This window comes from Mastomys coucha, unplaced genomic scaffold (genome assembly GCF_008632895.1).
Source record: "Mastomys coucha isolate ucsf_1 unplaced genomic scaffold, UCSF_Mcou_1 pScaffold22, whole genome shotgun sequence".
Classification (NCBI taxonomy): domain Eukaryota; kingdom Metazoa; phylum Chordata; class Mammalia; order Rodentia; family Muridae; genus Mastomys; species Mastomys coucha.
The window spans coordinates 195,964,351-195,981,554 of record NW_022196905.1 but is presented as its reverse complement, the minus strand read 5'-3'; the positions used below and the strand labels follow the sequence as shown (position 1 = coordinate 195,981,554).

The following is a 17,204-nucleotide window of genomic DNA, read 5'->3' as shown; positions in this document are numbered from 1 at the left end:
AGGAATGTAATTGAAACACTGGGCTCAAGCTACTGTCCTCAAACCTTAAATACTCTTTAGTCTTGAATTTGCAATCTGTGCTGCTACTGGCTTCTGGGCCTCTGTGACAAGTTTAGTTATTTAGACTTTCAAGCATGTCTGTCCTTCTATGCTTAGAAGTATTTGTAAATAAAATAACTGGAAGGCCACCACTGCCAGGATCAAAGATTCCATTCCCAGGGGAGGGGGGCAGTGGTGGCGCGTGCCTTTAATCCCAGCACTTGGGAGGCAGAGGCCGGTGGATTTCTGAGTTCAAGGCCAGCCTGGTCTACAGAGTGAGTTCCAGGACAGCCAGGGCTACACAGAGAAACCTTGTCTCAAAAAACATAAAAAAAAAAAAAAGAATGAATGAATGAAATCTTTCAAGACAGAGAAACCTTGTCTTGAAAAACATTAAAAAAAAAAATGAGATCTTTTAATGCCTTTTTTTCTCCTCATTTTTTTCTTCCTATTTCTGGGCAATTATTCATTCTTGAAAACAAACAAACAAACAAACAACATGTCTTGTCTAGTTTCCTGTCCCTTTTTTTACTCATGAAATCAGAGGCCTAGATTTCCTGGACAGAAGTACTGGAAATCTTAAAGAATGACCTAAATGTATTCTAAGATTGTTTCTTCTAAGTCTTTAGTAATTTCCAAGTTCCTTTTATTCTTCTGGAGATGTACTAGCATACAGATGATGTAAAACACTAAGGAATTATTATAAATTAGTGATTTATTGTTTTTTCCTGGTATTTAATAATCCAGTGTTATAATTCCTGAATTGAATTTGTTTTCTACTTCCTAGAATGTAACAGTGGTTATAGGTTGATGGTCTATGTTACAGTCCCAAGGTTGACTTTTGTGAGCTCTCTGAGACTGCAAATAGCAGAGACAAGAATCTGTACTTTTAGGCAACGTTTCTAAATACCCAGCTAAACTCTTAGAATCTGATTCCCTGGCCCTCAAATAAAAAAAAAAAAACAAAAAAAAACCAAAGAAATAAACAAGCCCCTCTCCTCTCATCAGAATTCTAATTTCCAAGAGATATTCTGTTCTTTAGAATAGTCTGTTCTAGTATGTTAATGACTACTGTTTATAATAGATGGTTTGAGTTGGCTCCTCTGAATTATAGTATGTGTAACTAAATATTTTGTCTCTTGTTATTTACTTATAAAATATCCAAGATAATATGTCAGCTTGTATTGTCTTATGTCATACCTGCTTTTGAATTCTTTCTGTAGGTGAAAATTAAATTTCTTGTAGAATATTGTCTTTATCATAAGAATGAGTCATATAATATAAATGCATGTGTATATAATATAATTGAACTCATGTTTGAAAATTTCTTCTTTCATTGAAATCCTGATGAAAACAATGCTTTTAAACAATCTCTGTTTTATTTGTTTATAGATGATGAAGTGTCTCAGACTGACCTTTCTATTTTGCTTAAATACATATGCCCATTTTGCCATCTTAATTTGATTTTTTGTTTCTGTTTTTTTTATTTTCCTCACATCTTTCAAATCTCCCAGTCCTGCCTCATTCTAGGTCTTAAATGTTTCTCTTCTGTGCCTCATAAAGTTAATTAATTTATAAAATAAAGCATATTTCATCCTTTTCTCTAGCTGATTACATATGGTTAAAACAGGTTTTCATTTCCACATAGATCAGAAATAAGATAGAAATGAGTAAATTTCCTAATGATTTGACCTTGAATGTTCTATCTCCCAGACTCCTTAGGACATTCATACACAAACTCATAAGCACTGAATATCACATTAAACAAAAAAGAAAGTTTAAAATTTTTATATGGGAGATATGTTATAAAAGCAAATTGAATTGGATTATTTAAAATGTACAGTTAAGGTTTAATAAAGGGAGATATTATTTTAAAAGATAATTTTTACTGAGAAAACTTAACTTTCTTGAACATCAAATTCTTTCTGTGCTCTGTAACATTTGCAATGATAAACTATCTTCAAACCAAAGTGTATTTATTCATACATTTTTACTTTATTAAACAAGAATTCATTCAAAGAAACCACTAAGGGGACCATGTGTGCATTTATAATTTATGTCAAGTAGCAGATGCAGCATCAAACATTCTTGAGAACCTAATAATCCTTTATTACATTGAAGTTCATTTCAAGAAAAACAATAAGTTATTGTGTTGGAAACTTTAGATGGTTTCTTCAGATAATATACACTTCTTAGAAGTATTCTTATAAGAAGAAAATAAATTTCTATTTCTGTCTTTTTAAATAGAAATAGAAAACCTCTTATCTTTTAGTATATTAAGAGAGGTACTGAAGCTTTCACAGACTTTATATAATAAACAGTTTAACTCTGGATGACAAGAATGTATCCTAATTATAAAATTAGGTAAGCACTCTTGCCTATTGACCTACAACTGCAAAAATCCAGAAGATCGGGCATAGCATAATGGAAAATATGCTGTAGCACCATGGCAACATGATACAGTTCTTAAAGGAGAGTAATTAGTATCATATCTTCCTGGAAGGAATTTTAGTAATGGATTACAAACAAATGCAGCTACCAGTGGTTTAGTTTATGTTTTAAGCATCTATTAAGAAAACAGTATGAAAAGGTTATCTCTTGTATATATGTACACATATCTATGCATTATACTGGCATTTAATAGTACCATGTAGATCAGTTTAAACAATTTTTCTCTTTTAACCATTTAAATATATAGATACAAAAATTCCATGGGTCCTACAATGACTGCTAATATTCAAATAAAATAATCATTACAAATACTATGTGAGTATCAGACATCAATGATTTATAGACTACTTTCCTTCATCTATATCTTCACTTCACAATGTTTGACGCTTCAAAAATCAATAATGAACAGTAAATATCTGAATGAATTTTGACCAATCTGATACCAGCATTTAATGTATTCATCCAATGAATGTCCCCTCAGGACACTTACCTTTGGTAAGGAAGCCCGGGATCCAGAACTCTGTGTGGTCATAGTAAGTACAGTGGTGATGCCCAAAGCTACCCTAGCTGGGGCTGCATCCATGTTAATCCAGAATGAGACCCAGGATAGAATAACAATCAGAAGGCTGGGAATGTACATCTGGATCAAGTAGTAGCCCATCTGCCGCTCAAGATGGAATCGCACTTCTATGCATGTAAACTTTCCTAATTGTTGATGAAATAAATGCAACAATTAAATAAAAGTCAGGTTTTATTATGATATCAAATAGGACTTAAGTGAAATAATTTTATCATAAGATTTTTTTTTTACTAAAATAAAGGAACATTAAGTCACATACTCAAATTCACTTTAATTTTTTGAGTTTTTAATCTGTGCCTCTGGAAACCATGTAACAAGGGAATGAACTATTCTGAAATAGTATATAATCCTATTTTCATGTTCAAATAGCTTTTCATACTCGTCAAAGATCTCTTTAGTTTTTGACACTTTGTTCTCATGTGGATAGAACAACACATGTTTATTGTGTAAATGTTACCTATACTTTGTGTTTCTGAAACTTCCAAATGATTACTTAGTCAGATTCCATTTGTTTCAAAAACCTTTATATTTTCTTGAAGTATTAAGAAAGAAATGCAGACAAAGATAAGCAGTATCATAAATAATACTAAACAAACTAAATATGTATCATTTTGCCTTAATAACTTTAAAGATAATTTTAAAACATAAGAGAAAACAAATGTGTTACATTCACTGTTTAAATATATGCCCTTATGCCTTTGTTATGTACCTCTGTTTCTGCAATTAGAGGTTATGAATATTTAAGTCAACTTTCTACTCCCTTGGTTCTAATTGCATTCATTTATCTCTACGCTTCATTATCCATCCTTCAAAGAAACAGTCTCCTAAGTCATTTGATTCTTGGTTTTGTTATCTTTATTATTTTGAATAGAATGATGTCATAGATCTAATACGCTCTTTAAGTATCATTATCTGATAAGAACGCGGGAGAAAGAAATCAAAGAGCATGACAAGAAAACCTGTTGGTATATGGTAAGGAGACTCTCCATTGCAGACACCTACTAATAGAACAAGCTCATAAATGATGGCAGAAAGGAGGCACAGCCTGTGGAGGAAAATAGAAGTTATAGCAGAACTCGAAGACCTCAGCAGCAGCTTGCAAGCTCTGGGGACAGTGGAGTCCACTTTTTAATATATAGCAACCAGAACTATAAGCAAGCCATACACAAGCCTTTTCTCAGCTTATCAATAAAATGATTAAATATTCCTACCATATCTATAATATTTATATTTTAAAGCAATATTAAATATAGAACTTTAAATTTTCACTATAAAGAAAATAAAATGGAGCAAGATTAATTGAAGTAGTTTGATTATATCAATGCTAGTCTATTAAATAATCTCATGACAAAATTAGTATTTTTTACCATTTGTATACATTCTTTATGTTTAATATGATTCTCAAGAAAAATACAAGGTTTCATTATGTATTTTAAAGTCATTTTATACATATAACTAATATGGAAAGTGAAGTCAAACAGTATGCAAATATTATGATTGTACATAAGTCACATAAATATATATATACATATATACATACATACTAATTTCAAGGTTGTGCACATGTGCACTTTTATGTGGTTATAAAGAGAAATCATAAACATGGACCCAAGAGATGGAGGGAACCTCTTATGTATACATAACAAGATGAGCATACTAAGCAAATTTAGAAAGGAAGAAAGGTTTTAGATGAAAAACAGATCATGTAGTCCTGAAGTAACTTTTAGATTTGTGCAATTTAGTGTATATATATATATATGTATGTATATATATATATATACACTATATATAATATATATATATACTGATATCTATAATATATATTAATGTATATAATAATGTGTATATATATACATATATATGTATATATATACACATTATTTTTCTCAGTGAGTAGATCTTACTGTGACTGGCCTGAGGACTTGCTATGTAATCCAGATTAACCTCAAACTCATGGAGACCTTCTTGCCTTTGCTTAGCAAGTGCTGGGATTAAAAACATGTCTCTCTATACCTAGATATGTAATTAATATGTATGTGAAAGAATATTAACTTCAATAATTTTATTTCCTTGCAATACCAGGCATTTACAAATATAGATTTTTGCATGTGTATGTGTGTTATTTTTTCTTTCATATGCAGAGGGAGTTATATGGTATATGAACCTAGAGTGGAAAACAACTAAAATAGGAAACTTGAATGTTGAGGGAATAACATAAAACAAAGTTTAAGATATGAGACAAATTAATCATATATGAAAATAGAGACATTACCAGGTGTTTCTACAAGGTTTTGATCCTTGATACTTTGAGCATACTTTCATCTTTTGTATTAAACAAATATTAGACAACTAGGTATTCTAGAAAATTACTACCAAAGTAATTCTTGAAGTAATTGAGAGGGTTTTTTTTTGTTGTTGTTGGGTTTTTTTTGTTTGTTTGTTTTTTGTTTTTGTTTTTTTGTTTTTTTTGAGACAGAGTTTTTCTGTGTAGCCCTGGCTATCCTGGAACTCACTCTGTAGACCAGGCTGGCCTCCAACTCAGAAATCCACCTGCCTCTGCCTCTCAAGTGCTGGGATTAAAGGTGTGCGCCACCACCGCCCGGCGAGTAGTTGAGAGTTCTAATATCAAGGTAAGCAGATGTACTTTCTGCTAAGCTGGGTCTCCTGTCCCTGTATCATTAAAATTCTCCCCGAAATGATTTCTAGAGTCAGCTGTTCTGTGTTGAATGTATCTAAAATTCACATCCTTGAAGAATCTGTGAATTTCACTTCATTTAGAATCCAGTGCTTGATGTGAAGACACAATGAAGTTAAAATTTATTCCAAAATCACTGTTATCCTTAGAGAATGTGGGATATTTGGCTACAGGTCTCTGTACAAATACATGCAGAGCTCAGCACATGACTAAAAGGACAGAAACTAAAGTGATGTATCTATAAGTAAAGAAATACCCAGAATTGTCAGAAATAGGGAACTAAGAAAATGTCAGGGAAGAAACCTTCCCTGGAGCCTCCAAAGAAAACATAATTCTGCTAATACCTGATTTAAAAAAAAAATACTTAGCTACTAGAGCTATGAGAAAATGAAATTTTGTTGTTTTAAGGTAACAAGTTTATCATCCTCTGTGATGATAGTTCTATTTACCACCTCTAGAGCTTTTCTCAACATTTCCTAAAAGAAATTATCCATCCTTAAAAAAATGAGCTAGGGTATTGCTATTGACTTGCCTGTTCTTTTAATTTATCTTGTCCCTGTTCCCAAATTAGCTAACACCTTCATCTGTGAATTGAATATGGTAATTTACAAAATTAGATATTGTGAGTTAGTTAAGGAGGTGAGAGAGATTGGGGGCATTATAGGATGACAACTGAGCTCACAGTTCTGGAAAATGTTGAGGTCAAGATGAATCATGCTTTACTGGAATGAAGTGGTAAGAGTAACAGCTAATGTGAGTATGCGAGCATCAGGCCATTTGTGCACCTCTGGGTAGAAACTTGAGTTGTGGATAGTTAACTAGCATTTTTGTTGGAGTAGGTTTATGGGAATCGCCCACAACTGTTAAGAGAAATGAACAGATTTCACAAGAATACACATACCACACTGAGTTTCTTAATATGCATTGTTCCTTATTAAATATGGTATCTATGTAAGAAACAGAGTTTATTAGTTCAAGAAGTAACTGAAAACAGAAATTAATAAAGTATTAAAGATAAAATAGAAAAAAAATAGAATAGTGTTTTGGAATACATGAAAATATGTTAGATAATGCCAGGTGGTGGTGGTGCACACCTTTAATTCCAGCACTTGTGAGGCAGAGGCAGGCGGATTTCTGAGTTCGAGACCAGCCTGGTCTATAGAGTAAGTTCCAGGACAGCCAGGACACAAAGAAACCCTGTCTCAAAAAACCAAAAAAAGAAAAATGTTAAATAATATAATTATTTAAAGCAAGTACTTTTGTTAGCATATAGAGTGTTTATTTCCAAAAATTGTTTAGTTTATTTTCCTATAGAAATTAAGAAACATGTATATAATTATAATTTTATTCACATTTGTGGTGCTCCATAAAGAATACAAGAATTTTCAAGAGAATCTGAGTATCGAGCATCTTTTTCATCTAATACAAACCAGATATAATCAGACATAATGAGTGGAAAGTCCATATGTTCTAAAATTATACATTTTTTACTCCATAAGCCAAAACAGTTAAAATCAACACATTATGATTTTAATAGTCTGTATATCATTAGATCATAGAAGTCATAGGCACAGAGAAAACTTCTCAGTCCTTACCTGTATTGTAGTGTTTAGTGCAGTATCGCAAGTCTTTTTCTTCTTTCAACAGAAATTGAGGCAAAGTGAGTCCTTCAGCCACTTGTACTGGAGCTTCATCTTGCCATTCGAAAATGAGATCATTCATTGTATACCCAACTAGATGAAATATAGAAATGTTAATAGCCAAGGGAAGACATTTAGATAGAAGAAATAAAAACCTTCCAGTATAGTCACATGAAATGAAAGAATCAGTGTGACCTTGAGTCAATCTCCTAAACAGTACATTATCTGATTCTGTAGCACACAAGACTATCAGCAGTAATGTAAGACAATGATATAGACTCAAAAGAACACAATATGGAAGGTAGCATTTATTTTTTCTTGGGGATGGAAAGCTCTTGTATTAATTCAGAAAAATTTTAACATTGTTCTGCTACATTAATTTCTAAGACCAAGAAAAGGCCAATTGAAACTGGTTTGAAACTGAATTAATGTATAAATATCTCTGGGGAAAGTATTGATGACTTATGCCTTCCTTGTTTTAATCTTCTCAGCTTATTTACCTGCTTCTCTGTTCCAAGTCCCAACATGAACAAGATAATCTTAAAATGAAAGCTTGTCCTATTTGGTAGAGATGATTGAAAAGTACACATGGAATAGTTTGACACAGTAGTAATTAGTTCAGAATAGACTTTTCAAATGAAATTTTTTCAGTAAAGCAGCATCTTTTATTAAGTTAAAGTATTGTATTTCTCTTTGGAGAGACTTAATATAATCAGAATTTTGCATTTTTTCCCATTAAATGAAAAATTATGGAAATTTATACTTAATTGTTATTGTAGTGGATGAGTCTAAGTGAATGTGAACACGGCTGTTATTACTCTGATTAGTCAATTCCATAGTGTTAGGAAAGAGAGGAAACATGATATAACTCATGGATTGTGTCAGTTAGGTAAATTAGTAAATTATAGAACTGTTTGCAGAGGAATTTGTACCAAATTTTCATGGAACGATTTGGCACAACATTTGTAGATATGTTAGGCAATGTAAGAGGTAGCTCATCACTCTCTAGCTCTCTCAGAATTGCCCAGAGAGAGCAGAGTCTGATCTAACCATAGAGACAATTGGGGATACACAGTAGCATGTATTCTGTGGACAATTGGGAGAGTAGTGATAGGAGAGTTGGCAATTAAACCTCTTTAGACAGTGTAAGAATTGACTAATGAGTTTTCAAAGGTGCTTTCAGTGTCTTGACTCATGGCAAGAAATATTTTGTAGAATTTGTATAGTTACCCAAATTTAAGGGAGCCATGTCTGAATTTTGGTTCAAAAATAGATGTGTAACTACAAGATTATTCTCTAAATAAGTGGTTCTCAACCTACTCAGTGTTGAAACCCTAAAATACAATTCCTCATGTTGTGATTGCTCACAACCATAAAATTATTTTTTTGCTATTTCATAACTATAATTTTCTATTGTTACCAATCATAATGTGAATTTATGATATGTGACCCACAGGTTGGGAACTGCTACTCTAGACTTAGTAACTGGTTTATTTATACTAGAATAACCTCTCAGTAAAACTCCAAATTAATAATGATTAGATTGATTAACTTTTGTTCATAATTTCTTCAACATATGAATATATAGGTAACACTGTTTTAGGGCAACACAAATATACATTTCTCAATGATCTAAAGACAGTAAAATAAGTACCAATTTTATCTGCTTATAATTCATACAGAGAATCACAGAAAACAAAAGTATTTGAAATATTTCTTGTACCAATTTAGACAGATGAATGAGACGACAAGCCAAACCCTCTTTTCATTTTGAAGGGATAAAGTTTTGTATAATTGTCTATGAAAAGAAACTAGCTGCCTGAAATTCTGCGGAAATCCTGCTCTGATTTTTTTTCTCCCTCCCATTTTCTACAAGCACATATAACTTGTTATTGTAGTGAGGAACTATTCACATCAAGTGATCTATAAATGGACTTTTTACAGCTGTGTTATTGTACACGTATTTACAACTCACAGGATGTTTAAACTTGAAAGTTAAATAATGAGATGGTAAATAATGAGATAGCCATGCTTAAGGAGCATTTCCTTTATTCTGAGTAACTTAACAGGCACTGAAGGAAACTTAATGACAATATTGCCTCAATAAACCTTCAAACAAACTTTTAATAGATCTCTTCCACAGAGTTCAAAGTATTTTAATATCCTTTTCCTTTGGATAACAAATATTTATGAAAGCTTGAAAATATCAAGGTAAATATATTGGGTAATGAGTGCAACATGGTAAATATAATTGTCTTGTATAATAATCTCACAATGAAAAATAATTTATATAAGGAACAAATATATTCATCTAAACTTGGCAAAAAATTTCATTTGATGACTATGGTATAAATGGCAATCTCAATTTGCTTTTCAACACGTATTAACTGAGTACCAAGTTTAGGTAAGACATTTTGTCCCATTTCAGTTGGTCCTTGAAAGCAATGGTGGGTAATATCTTAACATAAATACAAACAGTGGCACTAGGGTATACTGAAAGTTCCTGTGTTTCTAATTGTTGTATCCTTCAGTAAAAAAAATCCAGAGACCGCTCCACCTGAGAATGTCCATCAAATCCCCCCCCCCCAAGAGCCTCAGAGAATCATGCATAAGGGAAAATGAAAAGAGTATAAGAGCCAGCCAAGAAGAAGGACACCAAGAAATCAAGGTTGTCTAAACCAACATGATAGATGCATGTATAATCTCACAGAGAATGAGGCAGCATACAGATATGTCTACAGGGCCTGCAGCAGATGAGATCTAAGAGCTGAAAAAAGCAGACACATGTCCCCAATCCTAACCCAGAAGCAGTCTCCAACTGATAACTACTTGCAAAATAGAAAATAGCTGTGGAGATGGCAGTCTCATTAGAAAACAAACTACCCATAAAAACAGGATACCTATCCAGCACTAGATGTCCAATAGAAAGGAACTCAGAATTATTAGATGTCCTTGTTTCATGTTGTATCATGACTGTGTTGTTGTTGTTGCTGTTTGTTTCTGTTTTCTGACCTTGCTGTAGAATATATGAACTTTCTTTTGTGGCTGGGCTCTACCATTCAATAAAGTCTGAGATGGGTAAAATGTATGGTCATTTCTATTGGTACTAATGTTCTTGGGTGTTCTCATTTGTTGCCATGTCAACAGGGAAACAATTTAAGCTATAACCTCTAAGGAACACTTATCTCCACTAAATTTGCCTTCAGTCTTTGTTCTAAGATTTTTTTTAAAATGTTTTTCAAGCAATAGGACATTGAAGTTCTTTATTTTAAACCCCTTGGTGGATGAGCTAAGAATTGAAATTACTAGCTCTGAGTTTATGGGACTCTATGGGACCATCTAGAAAGTCTAGACTATTTCCAAGTAACACAACAATAATAAATCAAAACAAAAAATGTGTTACCTTGTCTCTGTTTATCTATTTTCTACTCAATAAACCAAAAAATCTACCTATATATTTTTATCTATTCACCTAGATATCTCATGCCACATGGATACAGGTAGATTATATGGCTGTCTGTGTTGGTTCAGGCCATTGGACAGGAAGAATCAGTCTCAGAATAATTGAAGAGGAACCTTACACAAATACTTTCATTTTCAACTCTATCTTTCTGAACCCTTTGCCAAATTTCTTCTGATTCTACTGAACATCATACTGATTCATGGGATGTCTCTAGACAATCCCAACAGAATTCTTTCTATACTATCGCTTTTCTGAACATTTCTCATTAGACACCTGTAAAAAATTAGTTCTTAATATTATTACTAGGAAATGACCTCTCATCACACATAGGATCTTTTCTCTACTTACTTTCTCTGCTATGACTATTCACCTCTTCTCTCTAATGAAATAAAACAAATATATCTTCAAAGTAATATTTTGAGTAAATGAAAACTTTAAACATAATTTAAAGTTGATGTTGGGGACCATGAGAGCCCTGAGATAAATATCCTGCCCCAGCTAATTGAGAACCTGGAGATTAACATCCTGCCTGACAATCACAAGTATGTGAACCCTGAGATTAACATCCTGCCTGACAATCACAAGGATCCAGCTTGGCCCTGGGAAAAGAACATTCACAGAAATCCACCCCCTCTCCACCTGTCTTCCACCCCTCCTCACCTGTCACACCGGAGCTCAACCCCAGAAGAGTTTGTAACCCTCCATCTCCCTCCTTCCTCTCCCCCTCCCTTCCAAGATTTTTGCCTTAAATATGCTCGGCTGCACTAAGTAAACGGCTCTTGACAAGCAATGCTTCCTTGAGTCCTGTCGTCTCTCTCTCGCCCATTCTTTATTCACAGGTTGTGACCCTCCTCGTTCCCCTGAATAACGTGACCTGCAGGCCAGGTCAAGTTGACATGAACATATCCTTATAAAGAAAAGAAAACTTAAATAAATATTGAAAGGCAGAAATCTACAAACAGTGAAATGCAATGGCCTTGTGCTGAAGTTCACATGATTGTGAACCTTCTCTGTTAAAATTGTTCTATAACTTAAACACAATTTGAATGAAAGTTTTATTGTGATTCTCAACTGGTAGTTCATCAAAGTACAAAAACAAACACCACAGTACCAGTTGGGAGGACAGTATAGACCTGCTAAATCTATTTATCTTGATAAATAAAGCTGTAGTCTTTAAATGATTTAAAATGACCAAATACAGAACAGAACTCAGAATCATACCTATGAAGGGAGACTTAAGGTAAAAGTTACATTTTAAATCAGAGTGGAAAAATTAAATAAATACTAATGGAGAAATATTCTATATTCCTAGAAAATAAAAATTTGGTTTGGGTCAAGAAGGACAGCATGCTGAGTAAAAGTCATTGTCATATCCTGAGGATTTTATTTCAATTCCTAAAGCCCAAGTAAAAGGAGAGAACTCATTTCCAAAAGTTGTCCTCTGACATCCAGACTTGTGTAGTAGTAGAAGCAGCAGTAGCAGCAGCAGCAGCAGCAGGAGTAGTAGTAGTAGTAATATTTGTTAAAATAAAACCAAATTAATATGTAGGGACAATCTGTCCTATTGAAATTCTGGGTTAAAACAAATAATAACATTATTTTATAATTACCATGTACCTAACAATTTATTAAGAACATTATAGATTTATTTACATATGCATTTGAACCACTGTGCTCTGAAAGATAAAATACAGTTTTGTGATGTCAATAACAAAATAAAAATACACTTATTCAACTGTAGACTGTGGGTTGTGAATATATTCAAGTTCAACTAGAGCCTAGAGATGTATTGAAGAATTATAAATTTATATTTAATTTTTATTAAATTATAAATTTACATTTAATTTTTAAGTAAATCAGAAAAACATTTGGCCTAGCTAATGATTTTTAGGAGAGAGACAGAAAAGTATTTCTAGTTTGACCTACTTTGCAAATTCTTGTGTTCTTAATCAACATCTGGAGTTTTAAAAAAAAAAGAGAGAAGAAAATACTTGCTCTTGGCACACGCTTATTTTTGCTGGGAGAAATATTACTCAAGTCACTTTTATTAACTTGACAAGGAACAACTGTTATGTCAAAACACATTTAACTAATTTTTTTCTTATGATTTGCGCATTTGATTTGAATGGAATCCTTTTCTATAACTCACACATGTGGTTTCATTTAAATTTGTAAGTCTGCTAAATTAAGTGCTTTTACTTTCAATAAAGCTTTCTGTTATAACTGACTTACAATTTATCTTACATGTTCTTTGAACACTAGAATTACTTTAGCTTTCTCCTCTTTTGGTTTGGATAACAATGGAAATAGAGTGAGCTGTAGTCTTCTTAAATACCCATCAGATTAATCTCAAAATATCATAAGATTGATACTTGTTGAACATACAGTGTTAAAAGTTCCTGTGGGAGATCTCAGATAGAACTGAAAAATGACCGGACCTTGAGCAAGACCATTTTCATAAGAGAAAGGTCTTGTACGTAGTTGGGTTTTTGCAGGAGGGTAGGTTATAGGAGGATACTGCCTGCCTCCTTCTTTGGAAGAAACTTCATGTGGTGGAAAAACATTCCACGTGAGTTCAAAGTCTCATAACAGTTCAAATTTATGAAAAAAGTTGTCTCACAGGTCTCATCTCACCTCAAAGAGGTGGTCTGTGATCCAATCATTGTGTCAGTATCTGGAAGCCCAAAGTGTCCAGAGCAGAGACTAGAGAGGAGCTGCACTTACCTTGTTGATATTTCTTACATTTGATATTTCAGTCTACCACTATTCACAACTGAAAGATGTAACCTAGGATATGAACATTCAAGAGAAGAATGTTCTTTGATGCTGGAACAAAGAATCTTCTTTCAGGAAGTACTTAGATACATAGAGTCCTGAAATATTATTCATAGTGTTTTATAATTTAATTAAAAATGATTAAATAAATTTAAAAATAATATTACATTGACTCTAATTTACTTTCCAAAAAGGGTATGATGTAATACCTAACATTGTAAGCCTTCAGAGAAGTGGAAATAATCAGCGGTTTTTTTGGGAGAGAGATTTCAGACACTGAAACTGACACTTCACAGTGCAATAAAATCTAGATGTTAGTGTAAACTATTTAGTGTTCTGTAATTTGCCATAAAAACCCTTCATATGTAATAATATGCATGATTTCTACTTTCAAATTTTTGTTAAAACTCTAACCAAAACAGGGTATTGCCAAAGACAAAACATAGGTGATGACTTCCACAATAGGCATATACTATTATATGTAACTAAAATATAAATAACTATTGTATCACAATATACTCACATAATTAGAAGTAAGTGGCTATAAAATTCTACATCCCTCAAAATAATTAAGTTGCATGCCAGAATAGCTATTGACTGAAATGAATTCATGTTTATGGGAATCTTTGATATATTACTATGAGAGTCACTGTACAAATAAGAAATGCTTCTAGGCTATTTTATTTTATTTTATTTTATATGTTTCACATCATAGAAAATATTACATCCAGAAGACTTAGCTTCCAAAATGAGTCTTAATCAACCATTGTAAATGCAATTAAACCAGAAGTTCTAAGCAGTACTTGCTTTAAATGATACCAGCATTATTTTAGAGAGTTAACACATGCTAAATAATTATCAGAAATGTTTGTTATCTGATTTTATTATAATGTACATAAACAGGATATATTTTGTTTGGGAGTTCTCACCCACTAATTCCTAATTATATGATGATTTAAAGCAGGTAAATACAAAAACCTTATTTTGGTTGTAGAGTATTTTACACCCAGAGCATGCATAATGACTATAATTTATGAAGAAGATAAAGATAGATTTTATATGCATGGAAGTTTAATTATAAATGATCACATTAACTACTTTCAGGGAGGATTTTACTATTTTTTTTTTTTGTCCTGAGTACTCTCTGATATAATTCTTGAGGAAGAATTATGAGACTCTGACCTAAGAAAAACAATCACTCTAACCTAAGCTCAGATATCTAAGATTGGATATATTTTGAAGAAAAGGACACCTGGGACTATTAAGAGTGTATAAAATTGAGTACACATTTTTTTAAAATACCACAGAGATTCCAAAATTCTCTGGAATGTGAGGACTCTTGTCAAACAGCTAGAAAAGAACCTACAAATGAGGAACTTAGAACATGGTTGCTCAAAAGGATAAACACACAGCAAATAACCAAAGCCAGTCCCATAAGCCGTATATAGTCCTGAATGGAGGTGTCAAAGCATACTCAAATACGTCGTAACTTTACCTCACCAATTTATTAAAAATGTCACTCTTCAGTCACACATTGGTGGATCTTTAAAAAGTAGACTATATTCTCCAAATTTTCAATTACATTTTTTATTTAATTTCACTTTCACTTTTTTTAACTTTTCTGATTTCTTCCCAATTATCTTTACACACAATTCACGTTCTGTTTGTTTAGTGGTTTGAGTCCATTTTATGCACTACTGATCCATAGTATGTGTATTCTATCATTTCTAGATAATATGTGATGGTTTGTATATGCTTAGCCCAGGGAGTGGCACTATTAGAAGGTGTGGCCCTGTTTGAGTGTGGCTTTTTTGAAGTAGGCTTGGCACTATGGTGTTAGCTTTAAGACCCTCATCCTAGCTGCCTGGAAGCCAGTATTCTGCTAGTAGCCTTCGGGTGAAGATGTAAAACTCTCAACTCCTCCTGCACCATGCCTGTTTGGATGCTGCCAAGCTCCTGCCTTGATTATAGTGGACTGAACCTTTGAACCTGTAAGCAAGCCCCAATCAAACGTTCTTATAAGAGTTGTCTTGGTCATGGTGTCTGTTCATAGCAGTAACACCCTAAGGAAGACAGTTTTTAGTTGTAGCTATTGGATTCATAATCTTGTGTATGCATTTAAATATTTTATGGAATCTGAGATTTGAGATAACCTTTCCAGTTATCTAATGTAGCTCACTCGTGTTACAAAAGAGATACTCAGCCCATGAACAATTAATGAGTTTAGAAAAGCCCATGTTATTCTTAACAAAAGACTTGAGGGCATATGACATTTCCTGAATTTCTGGCACCTGAGAGTGGATTATGTGGCATAGGGTGTATTTGTGATTGTACTATTGAGTCATCTCTAGGGAGAATGTTACCGAAGCTTTGAAAGAGCCTGCTTGCATAAGGCTATTTGCTTCAGGTAGGAAATACAACATTGAGGGAATTGAAGTTATCTGGAGAATTAACTAAGGAAGGGAATAAATGGTGATAAATTCTGAGTAGACAAGAATAGCAAACTCAAGAATCACAGAAAATAAAAAAGACTATAATGCATTATAATTGTAGGTAATCTTTGGTGTCAATTTCATGGAATTAGTTGTATTTTTCTACCTTTGCATGGGTTGCTAATATTGACCTTAGGTAATCAGGCACACTTTTTACCCTCTAAGTCACCTCATTGCATCTCATGCATAGAACCATTTGTCTTCATAACAAATGCTTTTTAAAAATAATCAGACTATGAAATCTCTATCCTCATAGGTAGCTTTATTACTACTCTAACAAGGATATTCAGCCTAGAACATTCCTTTGGGCCCATTTATTTTTGTGCCATGGAAAGACACAGCAAGAAGACCCTTCTAATCAGTATCTAGTGACAATATATTTCTGTCTATTTGAAATTACTCAGTATACAGTATTCTGTTTTAACAGCACAAAATGAATTAAATTGTTTCACTATCATTAAAAATAATTTTATTTGCACAGATCATCTCTCCTGGGTAACTGTAACTACTAACTCTTATCAAAGCATATATTTACAGTAAATGGAGACAATCACAGAAAATCACAACTGGACACAAGGCATAAATCAGCTGATCGTGGGGAACCTGGCCCCAGTGGATACATCTATATCATAGTTTCCATGTCAATGACTTAGGGACAGAATGGACCCTAATGGCTTAGGGTGAGGAGGGCTCCAAAGGATTGTAAGAGACAGAATTCCTGCAAGTATTGAGTGAACCAGTCTGTCCTAGGTATGGTCACATTAACAAGAATAGAATAATGGCAATAGTAATGGGCATATTAACATGGAAAAGAGAAAAATTTGTGTAGCCTCACCTCAGACAAAGAATTATAGGCAGCTAATGAGTTCTTAGAAAGGGATACGCCTCTCTAAGGAATGAGGACCTTCATTGGTTGTCCATTGCAGTGTCATCAGTGCATGTGCACATCATGACATGAACACACAACAATAATAACAGAAAGATTTAGAGCTGGATGGATCGCTCAGTGGTTCAGAGAACCTGCTGCTCTTCTTAAGGACCTGAGCTTGGATTACAGCACCCACACTGG

The 17,204-nt window shown here is 33.2% G+C and overlaps 1 protein-coding gene across 2 annotated transcripts in view; it reads right to left on the bottom strand.

Moving 5' to 3' along the window:
* The window catches only part of Glra3 (glycine receptor alpha 3), a 150,086-nt gene that overhangs the window by 25,168 nt on the left and 107,714 nt on the right, over positions 1-17,204 (bottom strand). For both annotated transcript variants that reach the window (XM_031339840.1, XM_031339841.1), the window contains exons 6-7: positions 7,361-7,498; positions 2,981-3,195 (exon numbers count right to left, since the gene is read on the bottom strand). In XM_031339840.1, the coding sequence (XP_031195700.1) occupies positions 2,981-3,195; positions 7,361-7,498 (353 nt within the window). The remainder of the gene's footprint in view (positions 1-2,980; positions 3,196-7,360; positions 7,499-17,204) is intronic.